At 38.4% G+C, this 15,145-nt stretch overlaps 1 protein-coding gene across 1 annotated transcript in view; it reads right to left on the reverse strand.

Annotated features, from left to right (window-relative positions):
• Positions 1–2,591: 2,591 nt before the first annotated feature.
• Positions 2,592–15,145, reverse strand: part of Glg1 (Golgi apparatus protein 1) — a 24,192-nt gene continuing 11,638 nt past the window's right edge. Inside the window, exons 5-20 of the mRNA XM_086530439.1 lie at positions 15,109–15,145; positions 14,701–14,884; positions 13,796–14,019; positions 13,356–13,477; positions 12,688–12,994; positions 12,244–12,413; positions 11,276–11,384; positions 9,848–9,970; positions 9,521–9,618; positions 8,926–9,133; positions 6,549–6,734; positions 6,062–6,265; positions 5,729–5,848; positions 4,847–5,072; positions 4,089–4,195; positions 2,592–3,881 (exon numbers count right to left, since the gene is read on the reverse strand). The exon at positions 15,109–15,145 is cut by the window's right edge and continues 123 nt beyond it. Coding sequence (XP_086386565.1) covers positions 3,717–3,881; positions 4,089–4,195; positions 4,847–5,072; positions 5,729–5,848; positions 6,062–6,265; positions 6,549–6,734; positions 8,926–9,133; positions 9,521–9,618; positions 9,848–9,970; positions 11,276–11,384; positions 12,244–12,413; positions 12,688–12,994; positions 13,356–13,477; positions 13,796–14,019; positions 14,701–14,884; positions 15,109–15,145 — 2,590 coding nt within the window. The 3' untranslated portion in view covers positions 2,592–3,716. The remainder of the gene's footprint in view (positions 3,882–4,088; positions 4,196–4,846; positions 5,073–5,728; positions 5,849–6,061; positions 6,266–6,548; positions 6,735–8,925; positions 9,134–9,520; positions 9,619–9,847; positions 9,971–11,275; positions 11,385–12,243; positions 12,414–12,687; positions 12,995–13,355; positions 13,478–13,795; positions 14,020–14,700; positions 14,885–15,108) is intronic.

Below are 15,145 nucleotides of genomic sequence, written 5' to 3' on the forward strand. Positions count from 1 at the left end.
GAAGGAGAAGAAGCAGAAGAAGGAGGAGAAGCAGAAGGAGAAGCAGAAGGAGAAGCAGGAGAAGGAGAAGACAGACGAGGAGAAGGAGAAGAAGGAGAAGACGGAGGAGGAGAACAAAAAGAAAACAACAGGAACAAGAGAAAGAAAAAAAGGGAACAGAAAAAAAATCTTTCATGCCAAAAATGTTATAATTAATAATTCATTACCTGTTTCAAATCTTTTACACACAATTTTCTTTCTCCTTCTGACAGGGAGGAGGGCAGGAAAGGGCAGGAGGGAGGGGAAAATGGTGTGAATAATTCAAATGAAGTAATAATCACAAAGACAAAAAAATGTAACAACTTAAGTAAATACTCAGTGATACTTAGTAATCAACAAATATATTATGAAAACAAAATAACAAAGAATGCTATTGTCAAACCTTACTGTAAATGATGTAAAAACTCAAACGTTTTTACACTTGCTTGCTTAAAACTAAATTAATTAAAATCACATGAGGGCATATACCAAGCTTCATTATTTCATACTCAAAAAAAATAAAAATAATAACAGCTATATTTCATTCTGCAAATTGTATCAAAAAATGCTGAAGGTTAATTTCAATTTCTCTTTTCTTCTCTAAAAATGTTCATATGCAAATATTCCACATATTTCACCATAAATGCCCGTGCAAAGAGATTAAACATTCATACTTTTATCAAACCTTATACTATTTTTTATCATTTCCAGTGTTGGTACTACGTGCAAATGAAGAACAAATGAGAATTCTTTATACTGTATTGAAACTTATGACTTTTGGATTTAAGAGAGAAGGAAGGAAGAAAACTGTAGATACTACGAACAAGTACTTTGACGAATCATCTTTGAAAAAATAAAACTTAGAAAATAGATAAGGAAACACATCTCTTTATTTTGATCAGACTTGCATTCATGATTTAAGAATCTACAGTAACTATACCTTTTGTGCTTTTTGTGGGCTACCTACAATATTAGGCACCTATTACAGTTATTTTCCTTTAAATGACACTTGATTTACACCATCTCGTAATGCATGCAGTGACCAAACCCATTTACATGCATTAGTTTATTCCCCATGCAATTCAACACATCAAATCATGTTTAATCAAGTATACAAAGCTAATCTGTATGGTAAGTATGCAGCTTAATAATAAGTGCTATCTAGCTATGAAAGCAAAATCTTTTTCACATAATGCATCTTTATGATTAGGTGGTAGTGTCGGGTAAATAAATGAGTGAGTGAGCGAGTGAGTGAAGAAATTAAGTGTAAGTAACAGTATGTTGCTGTTTCCAAGTGCATCATACATGCAAACATTCACCTCTTTTGCTGTGTTCACACACTAGACAAATAGGAAGTGTATTGGTTAGAAAATATGCAACAGGCAAATCATAAATTATATGACTGATATGTCTTTTTAGTGACATTTCAACACCAAGTTTCTTATAAAGATATACACCTGACTAATTCTGTCAACAACATTATATTTTTGGTACTACAGTTGCCAGAGTTTTGCTTTGCAACATAATGATAAAGATATAAACATTCTAAGAAACTTTTAAATGGTGACTTATGAATGATCTAAATAATGGCAATTTCTTAACCTTACTTGAAAATACATACTCTCTGTCATGAATACATAAATTTCCTACCATAAAAACTTTGATACATTCAAATGCAAACCTAGAAGTTTTCGAACACATCCTAGCCAACCATGTGTAGGATTAACCCATTCACGCCAGATGATGTGATATCACATCATCAGAGTATTTCCCTCACAATGGATGACCACCTGTCATGTCATTGGCATTCCCAGTATATACAAGTTGTACAGTCATGTTTGTATATACACATTATAGTCGCCATGTGTATATGTGTAGTTTGTATATACAACATTTGCTTGGCTTGTCAAAGAATGTCAAAAAATATAAACACCCCTTTTTGTCACCCCATAGAATAGGGCGGGTGAAAATTACTCTAGGACGTTCAGCACGGCCTTGCACCTTTAGAAATCTCTTGGCGGGAAGTGCTTGCTATGTTGCCAGTGGGAGCAGCATTAGGCAAATATATGCCTGGTCGTGAATAGGTTAAGAACACCTGGGAGAACTTTTCTGCTGATCAGAGGTCCTCAATGCCTCACTTGACATGCAGTAACAAGCACAAGGAAAATCCATCTGATGTGGTTACTCTCCACATAGCAGTTTCAAGACACAGGAGGCCAATGTAGCAGAGAGAGAGTGGGAGAGAGAGAGAGTGGGAGAGAGGGAGGGAGGGAGGGAGGGAGGGAGGGAGGGAGGGAGGGAGGGAGGGAGGGAGGGAGGAGGGAGGGAGGAGGGAGGAGAGGAGGGAGGAGAGAGAGAGAGAGAGAGAGAGAGAGAGAGAGAGAGAGAGAGAGAGAGAGAGAGAGAGAGAGAGAGAGAGAGAGAGAGAGAGAGAGAGAGAGAGAGGGGGGCAAAAAAAAATTAATATTTTAAAAGTTGAGTATGCGTAAGTACTGTGATGTTGCAAGAAGCTCTGATCAACATTGCCTTTACTCTCCTCTCCTGCAGGATTATCGATAATTTAGAAAATTAAATTTAGAATCATAATCTTTATTATCACAACTAGTGAGAAAAAATCACTATCAACATTTTATTTCTCTTTTCTAGCAATTGCTGAAGTATAGAGTACCAGATATAACAATTCTTACTATGAGTTACCATGACAACCATATTCCATTGATATGAAACTATACAATTGCTGTGACTGTGACTTTATGATTCCTCTATGACAAAATACAGTAAATGAATGCTTGATACAAACATTTCCTCTAGTTGGAACACTTCAGTGGAACAGTTCACACTACCACGGACTTCCCTTAAAACAGCTGTTAGATCCACAATCCCTGGGTGCCAAACGACGACAAAATCCAAACGAAAATGAAACCAAATCTATCGGACAAGGTCTCTGTCTCCACCAAATATATTAGCTCTGATTCTTTGTCTAGGATGGCTTTTCTCTCTTGGTCCACAACCGAGGACGTGCTTGTGCCAAAATAGACTGCAAGTGAGAGCGTATTTGGTGTCCTTCTATGTTACTTTTACTTCATCTTTTCATTACTCTTTTATCTTATGTTTTAATGATGTTGTCATATTAATATGGCTGAGTCAACTACTACACTTTAATAGCACCTGAAAATGATAGCAAGGAATTTGATTATGATCTTGTTCAATTTTTTGTCTTTTTTATCACATCTCCAATTTTGTATCTATGGCTTTTTCCTTGTCTTTTGATAATATGACAGACCACATTTATATGTTTTCTTAGCACTTAAGACTTCTTTCAACATATTAAAAAAAATTCCATATACAATTCGTTCAAAAGGAGGAATGCATTACTTCCACTCAATGGATACACTTTTCAAAGTTAGTTTCATTCACACACTTGATGAAAACATTTGGAAAATATTCTTTTTCTTTTAAACATACATACATACAAAAATACATACATACATACATTCATACAGACACACGCATGCATGCATGGATGCATGCACACACGCATACACACACACACACACACACACACACACACACATGCACACAAACAGATATACACACCACAAGCTATCCATTTGATCCAATAAAATTTACAAATCTTTCATCAACCCAGGGTAACACATTATATCTACACGCCCTTTATCTATGGCGACTAGAGACTCTTATCTATCCTTGAGCAACTTGTAGCGTTTGGTGGCACGACCACAGAAAAGTCCCCCAATGAAGATGATGCCTATGGCCGTCGCGAAGACCAAGAGGATGTAATTCCTCTCTGGGGATGCCGACACGTGGCTCACAATGTCTTCAATGGACTTCAGGTGCGAGATCTGCCAAGAGAGGGGAATGAAAGGCTAGCAGATCAAAATGGAGCAAAAGATTAGGTTGGATTTTATATCTTTTACGGATACACACACACACACATATCTATATGCATATAAATACTTCACACATGCTCAGATGCACATGTACGCACACACACAACGAGAACAGGTCCTTGCCAAAATAAATTGGTACTTTGAAACAATTTTTCCCACCTTAGAAGCTGCGCTAAACATCTCTTTTCTATCCCGAAGCTTTTTGCTGCAGTCGTCTTTGAGGCCGTTCGGATTCCTCTCCAATACATCAAGCAAACAAGCCAAGTCTGAACAAAGGGAAGAAGGAAATAAAAGAAAAAAGAAGAAGAAAAAAAAAAGATGTGTTGAGAAACCTGTTGAACATCTATTTCAGAAATCATATCTAGCAATTTTCATATTTCTCTCAACCATTCTGAAGTAATAACCAATGTCACAAAGTTGATGATGATGATGATGATAATAACAATAATAATGATATAGTAATGATGGTAATGATGACGTAACAATAACAATATCAAAGAATGATAAATATAATGATATAACAACGATTATTATATTGAATGAATGATAAAGAAATAATAATGATGATGATAAAAGTAGTAGTAGTAGTAGTAGTAGTAGTAGTAGTAGTAGTAGTAGTAGTAGTAGTAGTAGTAGTAGTAGTAGTAGTAGTAGTAGTAATAAAAATAATAATAAAAATAATAATGATAATAACAATAACAATAATAACAACAACAATGTCTTATGCATAATCATAATCATAATCATAATAATAATAATAATAATAACAATAACTATAACAATAACAACAATAAAAATTATTAAAAAATTATTATAATAACAATAATGATGATGATAATAACAAAAATAATAATGATAACAATGAAAAATAAAATACAAAACAAAGATAACAAAACATAAACTACTGCTACACTTACGGTGTCCTTTTTCCTTGCCCTCGCAGTACTTGTTGTCGTCTACTCCACAAGCCTCGTTAAGGATGGGGTCGACGTGAATGTCTGCGCGCTGAGTGTCAATGACGTGGGCAATGTGGAGCTTACATTCTGTAGACTGTATCCGATCATTATCAAAGTGCAGCTTGAGGCACTCCTCCATTTTGCCTCGGCCATCGTTGTTCAAGTAGTCGTGGCACAGGACATTCATCTGGGCAGTGAGACAGTTGTAACATTCATGCAAGGTCAAGATATGATGTGTTGTAAGAATAAAGCCGGAACTATATGGAAGATTTTGGGCACTCAGACTGAGAAGGATGTAAGGGCGAAAAGCACCCCTCAAGATAAATGGAACTGGGAGTGAGAGTGCTAATAAGTATGGAGTGGATATGCCAATTAAATTGTTATACCACTCAATAATTTGGAAATTTAATAAATTTCATGAAATTGTGTTTCACTGATATAACCTCACACTTCACTATGTGATGATATAACAAGAAAATCTCTATGAGCCACCATACAATACAATGCGTAGGGGTGACTGTGTATGTCTCCCGCATGGGGCACCACTAATCAATGGTGAATGGTTCTCTCAAGATGCTGATTGGGCACTGACCCAGGACTTACAGCCTTATGGGATGGGAACATATCTACCAGTCAAATGTTTAGACAAAATTGAAGTCCAGGGCTACACAATGGTGTATCTACTCAACTCCGCCAATTTTTGTTAGTCACCCTTTTCCTTCTGAGAGCATGACTGACCCTACATCAAGCTGATTTCCTAAAGATGAGAGGATAGAACAGAGGAATCTGAAAAAAAAAAAAAAATTAGATGTCTACTCCAGTAAAGATTCATTAGTGCCTTACATCATCTTTGCAGTTACTGAGGAGGATTGGATCCATGTTGTAGTCTAGAGCAGAAGTCCTTGCCATGGTGAGTACCTGCACCCTACACGTTGTGCTTAACCTCTTACTGGGGAGTTGTTCCTGTCGGGAAGCAAGAGGAGTTGAAATGAGATCTTCTAGAGCTCATGTAATATCATCTTAATCAATATCAGGGTGTTAAAAGAGAAAAAAAAAGGTGAAAAGAAGAGAAAATATATAGAAAGGAAGAAGCAAGAGAAAAAATTAAATCAAATAACAAAGAGAAAGAAGATATAGAAGATAGGAAGAATTAAACAAATTCAAAATAGTTCTAACCTTCAAACATTCTATCAATCTGCCATTGAGCTCTGTGCTAGTCCATTCCATTCTCTGAACCATATCAGAGCAGAATTTGGCCATGTCGCGCCTGCAAGCTCGGTAGAGATCAGGATTGAGACGGACATCAGTTGTTTGCTCCACCATTCTTCGAACTACAACTTGGCGACACGTTGGATCAAAGGTTGGTTCATTTTTCCATCTCTGGAGGAAAAGATAGAAAGAACTCTTGGAAATGGAGTTTTGGATACTAAATACTAAACAAATACTAAAGAAAAGGAAAAATTAAAAATAGAAAAAAATAGCATAAAGGACATGATTTCATTTTAAGACAAATAATATCCAGGACAGGCATAAACACAGATACATATTCTAGGTATTACAGAATAAAATTGGGAAACTGAATATCTTTTAAGTCTTTGCACACAATTAAAATGTCACTACGAGCCTAAAGAATGTCAACTAAGAGAAAAATGCACAACACTACCTTGAGACAAGAGAGGTACTGCTCAAAGGGTACTTCCTTGCAGAACTGCTGGATCATCTGCTGACAAGTGCTGACAAGAACCACATCTGTACTTGGATCTTGGTGCTCCTCTTCCTCTCGTAGAAACAGCACTTTGTGGCATTCACTCGTCAGGTTCTGCTTGTTCTGCCTGAGACACTCGAGAACCTGCAGAAGAAAGTTTAATGGTTGTACAGTTAAAATGTCAAAGTGGACCCTTTACAATCCCCTTACAAAGTTTCAAACCAAAAATCCATAAATTAAAGGGCACCATTGCCAAATATGCCTATTCTAGCTTATTCTTCCAATACAATTCAAACTGCAATTGCATGTAAAAGATGTTGTAACACATTTTATGTGTTATCATTATGACAAAAATACAGAAAAATTCCCCCTTCCCCACCCCCTACTCTCTCAAAGTGTGATATCACTAGATCATTCTATGATTCCTTTTACAACAGACTCCATTATCATTATCCTGTTACATATGGCATACAGCAACTGTGTGCAACTACAAAACCAGCCGTCACCACAGCAAAAAATACAGAAAAAAGATACAGATCTTTAAATATCTTTCCACATTCAAAAAATGGTGAAAATTCTGTTGTTAGTACTTGGGGATAGAAACAAGATTATTTGTCCAAACTAAAAAGGTCATAATAATAATAATAATAATAATAATAATAATAATAATAATAATAATAACAATAATAATAATTATGATAATAATAACAACAATATAGTAATATGAATTCTATAATAATATAATAAAAATAAATAAATAAACAATTGTAGAACAATCCAAGTTTAATCAAAAATAAATAAAAAATAAATATAACACCTCCACAATATATACAAATATATAGATAAAGTCACATTTTTATATGTATATACAAGCACGCACAAGGACACAAAGACAGACAAAGACAGGCCATTTAGGAGTAAATCAATGGTTTAGAGCCATCTAAAAGTACTCCAAACAATTTTTTAAAACATAAACCAGTACACTATGGAAGTGTATAAAAGGAAAAGAGATGTAGCAGATGAAAGGCCAAGGGCAGAATCAGTTTTCATTCCTCATCAAGTTCCGTTTCCAGCAGCTTAGCAGTTGGCTCTTGCCAGAACTTACACTAAGTTACCAAAGAAGTGTATAGCTTGAAATTCTTTGAGTTGAATTACTATTTTCAAAATTACTGTTAGATACTGAAATGTATAGCAGATATAAAAGGAATGAGATTTGACTTTTCATACTCGTACTTCTATACAAGTCTATGATATTCTTTTAACCCAATCCTGACAGGCCCAGCAATAAGTGGAAACCCCCTACGCCGGGCCTATGCAATATTGCATTGGGAACATCATACTGGTATGACACCCCGGCATCGGGCATTTAGCTGGGTCACACGGGTGTGACACACCATCGTCATTGGGTTAAGAGCACAAAGTTGCTCACTATGGAATTTTCATTTCCTACAAGAACGAGTTTCTGCATTTTCTATACGAAGTTGCTGCCAACTTTTGAATCATAAAAGAAATACAAGGTCTTTTTGGGTAGGTTAAATACCCATGCACTTATCCCCCCATTTTTCAATACTACTGTCTTAAAAGGAAAATGCCTTTAAAATGCCAAATGGGAATGGAAGCACTAAAAAGGGCCCTTCTTTTATTTTATAAATACAAAGTAAGAAATGTCTATCATCATTTGTTCATTCTCAACATATAAAACAAAAATATGACCGTGATTCATTTCTTACAGCATTATAAGTAGTCTTTCCCTTAACCCATTAACAATGTGGCTATTTTGGCTCTTAATGGTCGAAATGCCGGGACATTCTAATGCATAAGCCTAACGCCACGGCCACACTAGCTGTGGGCAAGCACTGTACGCCCGATCACCCGGCGTGCCAGCCTTTACTAAATATCTCATCCCTGGCATTTGACCCAAAAACTACTTAACGTGATGCAAGTCAACCAGCGCGAATGGGTTAACCCATTAACGCCAGATGAAATGATATCATGTCATGTGGTGGCAGTACTTGCCAACGGGGACGAGATATCACGTAATGGATTTTTGCATGGCTGGCACACCAGGTGATTGTGCGAGCAGAGGGTGGCCGCGGCCAGAGTGGGCAAATAGCCCAAGACATTAGGTCTGAGCATTTGAAATATCCCAGTGTTTAAATCACGCAGAACCAAAACTGCCATATCATTATCGGGTTAAAAGGGAATGGGGTAAAGATGACAGTGAAAAGAAAGCAGGTTCTTGCACACATAACGAATATATTTCAAACATGCAAAAAAGTACAACCACAGTAAAATCCTCCCTTTCGTGAATGCCACTAAAATCCATTCAACTTACCGCTCCTCTGCCACGACTAACATCTTTGCAGAGTCTGTTCACGTCATTTGAACAGTGTTGCTGGAGCCTGGGGTCTAACTTTATATTCTCGTGCCGCTGTATGAGCTGCTGGCGGAGCTGGTAGCGACAGGCTTTTGAGATCTTGTGGCGGTCATCACTTAGGACAGCATCACGGACTTGTCTACTTAGGCACTCAATTACGTCAGCTCTGTCAGAACCACACTTTAATCAAGTGACTGATCAATCACAAATCAATGCAATCCCTTAAAAAGCAAGTGTGCAATCCAAGAGAAAAACATTTACAGCAAAATAGATTACAAAGTGTGTTTTCCTTGAAAACACAATAAGAAAATCAATACATGCTAAATAAAGAACAAAAACATAAGCAAAGAAACAAAAAATCTGATATTCTGAGTCAATCCCACAACCTAACATGTTGTGTCAAACAAAAGTTCTAAAAAGAGAGTAACACCACACTGGACTTAGGCTTAACCTTCATACAGGTTGTTTTCTGTTTGATCTTTTCTTCTTTATTATTGTGATTGTGCTATTTCTTTTTTCTTTTCTTTCTTTCTTTTTTTTGTGCAAAACTTACTTGTTTTTAGGCTTGGGTCTGCTGCAGAACTTGGCAACGTCGACCTGACAGGACTCCTTAAACTTGGGTGAGAATGTGTAGTCTTTCAGTGCCAAGAGCTGTTCAAAAAGAAATTGAAAAACAAATAATCCAATACATAAAAAAAAAAAAAAAAAAAAAAAAAAATCATCTCTCATTCCCTTTCCTTTTTCTTTAACAAATGCTCCTTTCAAAAATCCCTCCAATGATGCAACCCAACTTTCCATCTAATTACCAAAGAATATCATTTGCTAACAATTCTTTTCTTTTCATTTTCATGCAGCAAAGAACAAAACTTGTCAAACCCACCTGGAAATGCTCAATCACAGCCCTGCACTTGTGGTTGTTCCTCACCAGTTCACTGTTCTTGTGCTGAATCAAGCAGTCCATCAGCGCACCATCAGTATCGTGTTGGGGCAGGGTTCCACACACCTGGAGTGAGAAAAGAATTCAGCATCATGATCATCTCTTCTCTTCTTTGCTATTCTCTTCCCTTCTCTCTCTCTCTCTCTCTCTCTCTCTCTCTCTCTCTCTCTCTCTCTCTCTCTCTCTCTCTCTCTCTCTCTCTCTCTCTCTCTCTCTCTCTCTCTCTCACTCTCACTCTCACTCTCACTCTCACTCTCACTCTCACTCTCACTCTCACTCTCACTCTCACTCTCACTCTCACTCTCACTCTCACTCTCACTCTCACTCTCACTCTCACTCTCACTCTCACTCTCACTCTCACTCTCACTCTCACCCTCATTCACTTACTCACTCTTGCTCTCACGCTCTCTCTCTCACTCTCACTCAATCACTCAACCACTCAATTGTTTTCTCTCTCTTATTGGAGTAGCCCAATAATTAAGAGTGATCTAACCCAATGACTTTTATGAATTAAGCTTTATTACGTTAATTCAATATTGTGAAGCAGGATTTCCCTCATATCCTGGGATTTCCTGATTCCCCGTGCCTCTTCTGCCTCTAGGCTCCAGGCTGCAGCTGTATTTGTTAGCCCAGATGCCCTTCTGCGTAAAAAGTTATCTTAGGTTACCTGCGTCACCCTTCAAAAAGTGAATAATAAGCATGGGTAAAGAAAGCAGACAGACAGAAGCAGCAGGAAGACAGGAGAGATTAGAACAGAACAGCAGAGCTCACAGCTATGAACTCTGGCCTCACAAGCTGGAGGCAAGCATAACTATTGAGCCACAGTTCTTCAGTGTTTTTCTCCAAGCTCTTTCTCTAGCTCTCTCTCCCACTCTATCTATATCTCTCTCTACCACTCAATTTATATCTCTCTCTACCACTCTCTCTAGCTCTCTATCCCACTCTTTCCATCTCTCTTTCACAATCTCCCAATTTTTTTCTCCCACTCTCTGTTTCCCTTCTCCCACAGTCTCTATCTCTCTCTCCCACATAATATTTCCCTATTCCACTCTCTCTACATTGTCTATCCCCTAATCTCTCTATCTCTCTCCCCATTATCTCTAACCCTCTCTCCAACTCTCTACTGATGAAAAAGATGTTAGTATAGTGAGTGATGTCATTGTATAACTAACTAACTAACTAACTAACTAACTAACTAACTAACTCTCTCTCTCTCTCACTCTCTCACTCTCACTCACTCACTCGCTCACTCACTCATTCATTCACTCACTCACTCTGAAGAAGAAGAAGAAGAAGAAGAAAAGAATAGGAGATGGACGTTGAGGAAAAAACAAAGACATGGAAAGAAGTTAGATAAAGACCTAGCATTACCTGCGGGATAATCGAAGAGCACTGCATGGTGAGTTGTGCGTTTAGACCTGAGTTCTTCGCTTCAGCCTCAGTGTAGTTCCCGACAACATCCTTACACTCTCTCTCCAGCCTGACAAATTTAGAAAAGACAAAGGTAACAAAGAGAAGAAAGCAAGTATATATGTATATATATGAAAGCTCAAATTTGGGCAAATATAGACTGTTATTTTTCCACCTTGTTAGTATGACTTATCTTGTTAGCATGTTAGTATAAATCCATACATAAATGATACTACAAACATGGACTGGTAGGGAGGGGGGATGGGGGTTAGAGAAGCAATACTTTGTCCATGTCTACACATTCCATTCCATCATAATATTTAGAATACAAGGAATTACTGATGGAGGGGAACCCTTTCCATTCAATACAGTTTTATACATAAAATTCAAATGAACTTTGTGCTGAAAAGAAGCAGTACAGAGGGTGTATGACTAACCAGAATGAATGCAAACAAAATAATGCAGGATATATAGTTCAAATATAAATTAAATCTTCATCAGAATGCTATTTAAAGGTGTTTTTTTTTTAATGTAGACTGTCACTGGGCTATGATGAGGTAATAGTTATCAGCTCTGGTACCCATAACATCTTGATCTCAATAAATAAATAATATCGATTCACACTTAAGAAGAAAATGTGTAAGACATAATCGCATACCAGTTCTATCAAATTTATCTCCAATTTATTTTATGAGGGTCAACTTATGTCAAGAATTATCAATCTGTTAAAAAAGAAGAGGAAAACAAGAAAAAAAGTGCATTATCCATACACATAAGAAGATAAATAAATAAAATATCAAACATATGCAAGACTTAATCAATTTTATGCAATTCTATCACATTTTGTTTTACCTCTCATTTATTCATTTAAAGAATGAAAAAAATGCCTACCTCATGGTCCTCTTAATGGAAAATACTCTCACACTTACATTTCCATGTTATCTTGGAGACAGGCTATTTCTTCTCCGGGTCCAGTGTGTGAGGAGCAGAACTTCCCTAGATCTCCCATGCACACTCTCTCGATCTCTGGGTGCAGGTCCACATGTGCTGACCGTTCCTGCATCACTCTTTGAACCTCCTCAGCGCAGGTGCTGTTTAACTGTAGCATTTCAAAGAGTTGTGTTCCATTAATCATGAACTCCTTCAACTTCTGATATGTGACCCAATTAGAATTGGCAATAAAATGTGGTTAAATTTTCAAATGCTTTCCTTTTGGACAGGGATCAATATCATTATCATAAGATACACAAGACTTCTTTTAATCCCCACTGAGACCAAATTTTATCCCTTCTCTTTTTTAAAATTAGTAATACTAAAAAGAGGTCAATTCACATTATTAGGAATAAGGCACAAAAGCAGCACAGAACACTCACTCGCAGTTTAGGGCTGGGATGGTACACGTAACGGAACAGGCAAGGCAGCACTTGCTCTGCTTTCGACTTCTTCCCTCCCTCAGATTCGAACCGGCGCTTGCCTCCTCCTTCAGGATCAGAGGGATTCAAGTTGAACCAGCTCCTCCTGGCCCCACACAGCCGCTCTGCATTTTCTGAGCATGCTGCATAAAGCACTGGGTCCATTCTCCAGTCACGGGCAACAAAGTACTGTATTTCAAGCAGGGCAGCCTCACATGCAGTCGGCATCTCGGGGGAATCCAAGTGCTGCATGAGGCATCGCATTACCCTAAGGGAAGCAAAGACCAGGTTGCTATACACATAAACAGTTGCAACAAGCCTACATAAATATTTTAAAATAAGGATAAATAAAAAAATGGAGAGTGATAACTAGCTCAATAATCTATGAATATGAAGGGTTCTGAAAACATGTACCACCCAATTTCTAATATGAATTAAAAATGATAAGAGAAGAGAATTCACTAATAATTCCTAACAGCATTATCATCACTTCAACACTGACATGCCCAGCAGGGTGAGATTGTTCATGATTCAAGAGACTAACAAATGCCTGTCTTTGTTTACATTCTGGGAGGTCTGTTATAGACATATTACACGCAGACAGAATCAATAATAGTAGTACCACAAACCTTGCATTGCCACCACGATAGACTCTGCAATTGGACTCCACCATGCTGTGGCAAGCTTCGAAAAGCACAGGATCAGCCCTCCAGTCTTCTCCAGCATCTGACTGTTTGATGGTCTCTTGTAACTGTTAAAGACCAAAATTTATTCATCTTCATTTCTAATAAAACCAGTCACTCTTTTAGATTTGTCCATTTCTTTTCTAACAACAGAAATTGGTAAAGGGGGGGGAGTGGCATTATGAAAATTTTGTATCTTATATAAATCAAACAAAAACCAGTAATTTCTTCCTTCCCTCTTCAAAGTAATGCAACCTGACCATCTCAATATTGTCTAACTTCCTAGCAAAACAAAAAAAATAATCAAAATATATAGACATCTTTTAACAATGCAGCAAAAGACAGGAAATAAATAAAAAAACAGTGCAACAAATTTGGTGCCTGACCCTTCTCTTGCAGGGGTCCGATATTGTCTCCTGCTGATTGTGACTGTGCGCGTGTTTCATGAGGCAGTGGAGCGTGCGGCCTCCAGTTTCCACACCATCATGGCAGAACAGGCTGATGTCTTTGGAGCAGTCGACCAGGAGATCGGGTGAGAGCTGATAATCCTCCATCAGCATTTTACGGTGTGTGAGCATCTCCTCTTTGCACACGCTTTCAATGCTCTTACCTGATTTAAGACATCACAATATATGACTCATCATTATGACCCATTACTTATGTAAAATTTCCAATATCAAGTAGTATATCACCTAGAAAAAAAGGAGAGAAGAAGAGAGGAGACGAGGAGAGGGGGAGAGGAGAGGGGAAAGAGAGGGAAGGAGGGAGGGAGGGAGGGAGGGAGGGAGGAGGAGAGAGAGAGGGGGGGAGAGAGGGAGGGAGGGAGAGAGAGAGAGAGAGAGGGAGGGAAAGGGAGAGAGAGGGAGAGAGAGAGAGAGGGTAGAGAGGGTGGAGAGAGGGGGGGAGAGGGGGGAGAGAGAGAGAGAGAGAGGAGAGAGAGAGAGGAGAGAGAGAGAGAGAGAGAGAGAGAGGAGAGAGAGAGAGAGAGAGAGAGAGAGAGAGAGGAGAGAGAGGGAGAGAGAAAGGGAGAAAGGGAGAAAGGGAGAAAGGGAGAGAGGGAGAGAGGGAGGAGGAGAGAGAGAGAGGGTGGAGAGAGAAGGGGAGAGAGGGGGAGAGAGAAGGGGAGAGAGAAGGAGAGAGAGAGGGGGACTGATGGGGAGAGAGAGGTTGAGAATAAATTATGAGCTGCAAAATCATGACCATCACTCACTAATGTGCATACAAGACATCCCATTAATACTAAACCCATCACACCCACCCTTTTACCCTTCCAATCCTAACCCCAACATACCTTTCTTATCAGCATCTTCCAGGCAGAGCAAGATGTGAGAGAGCTTCACATCGTGGTTCTGGTCTCCGAGGCCGCGGCGGCACTGATTCTCTGAGATGGCTGAGCGGCAGGCCCTCACCAGGCCTCTGCTCACCTGGTAGTCCCGCACCATCAGCTTTTGCCTGCGGGTCATCTGTTCCACACACTGGGGAGGGATACACGGGAGGGAATTCAACTTCAACGGTTTTGCTTCGTTTTCCCTTCAGTCTAGTGTATGTCTTGCTCACATAATGCAACTGGAGTGATTTTTATTAGACTAATGATTGCTTACGGTATAATAATTATCCAATCTGATAAGTATACTGGTGTTATAATGTGAGTAACATGATGTAAGTGAAAGACATTTGTGGTGGCAATGGCCTCCTTTACCTCTTTGCTCATTCCTCTCTCCATCTTATATTTCATG

The sequence above is a fragment of the Penaeus japonicus genome, unplaced genomic scaffold, assembly GCF_977035675.1.
Source record: "Penaeus japonicus unplaced genomic scaffold, GWHDUDI00000001_assembly GWHDUDI00000033, whole genome shotgun sequence".
In the NCBI taxonomy this organism is placed as follows: Eukaryota; Metazoa; Arthropoda; class Malacostraca; order Decapoda; family Penaeidae; genus Penaeus; species Penaeus japonicus.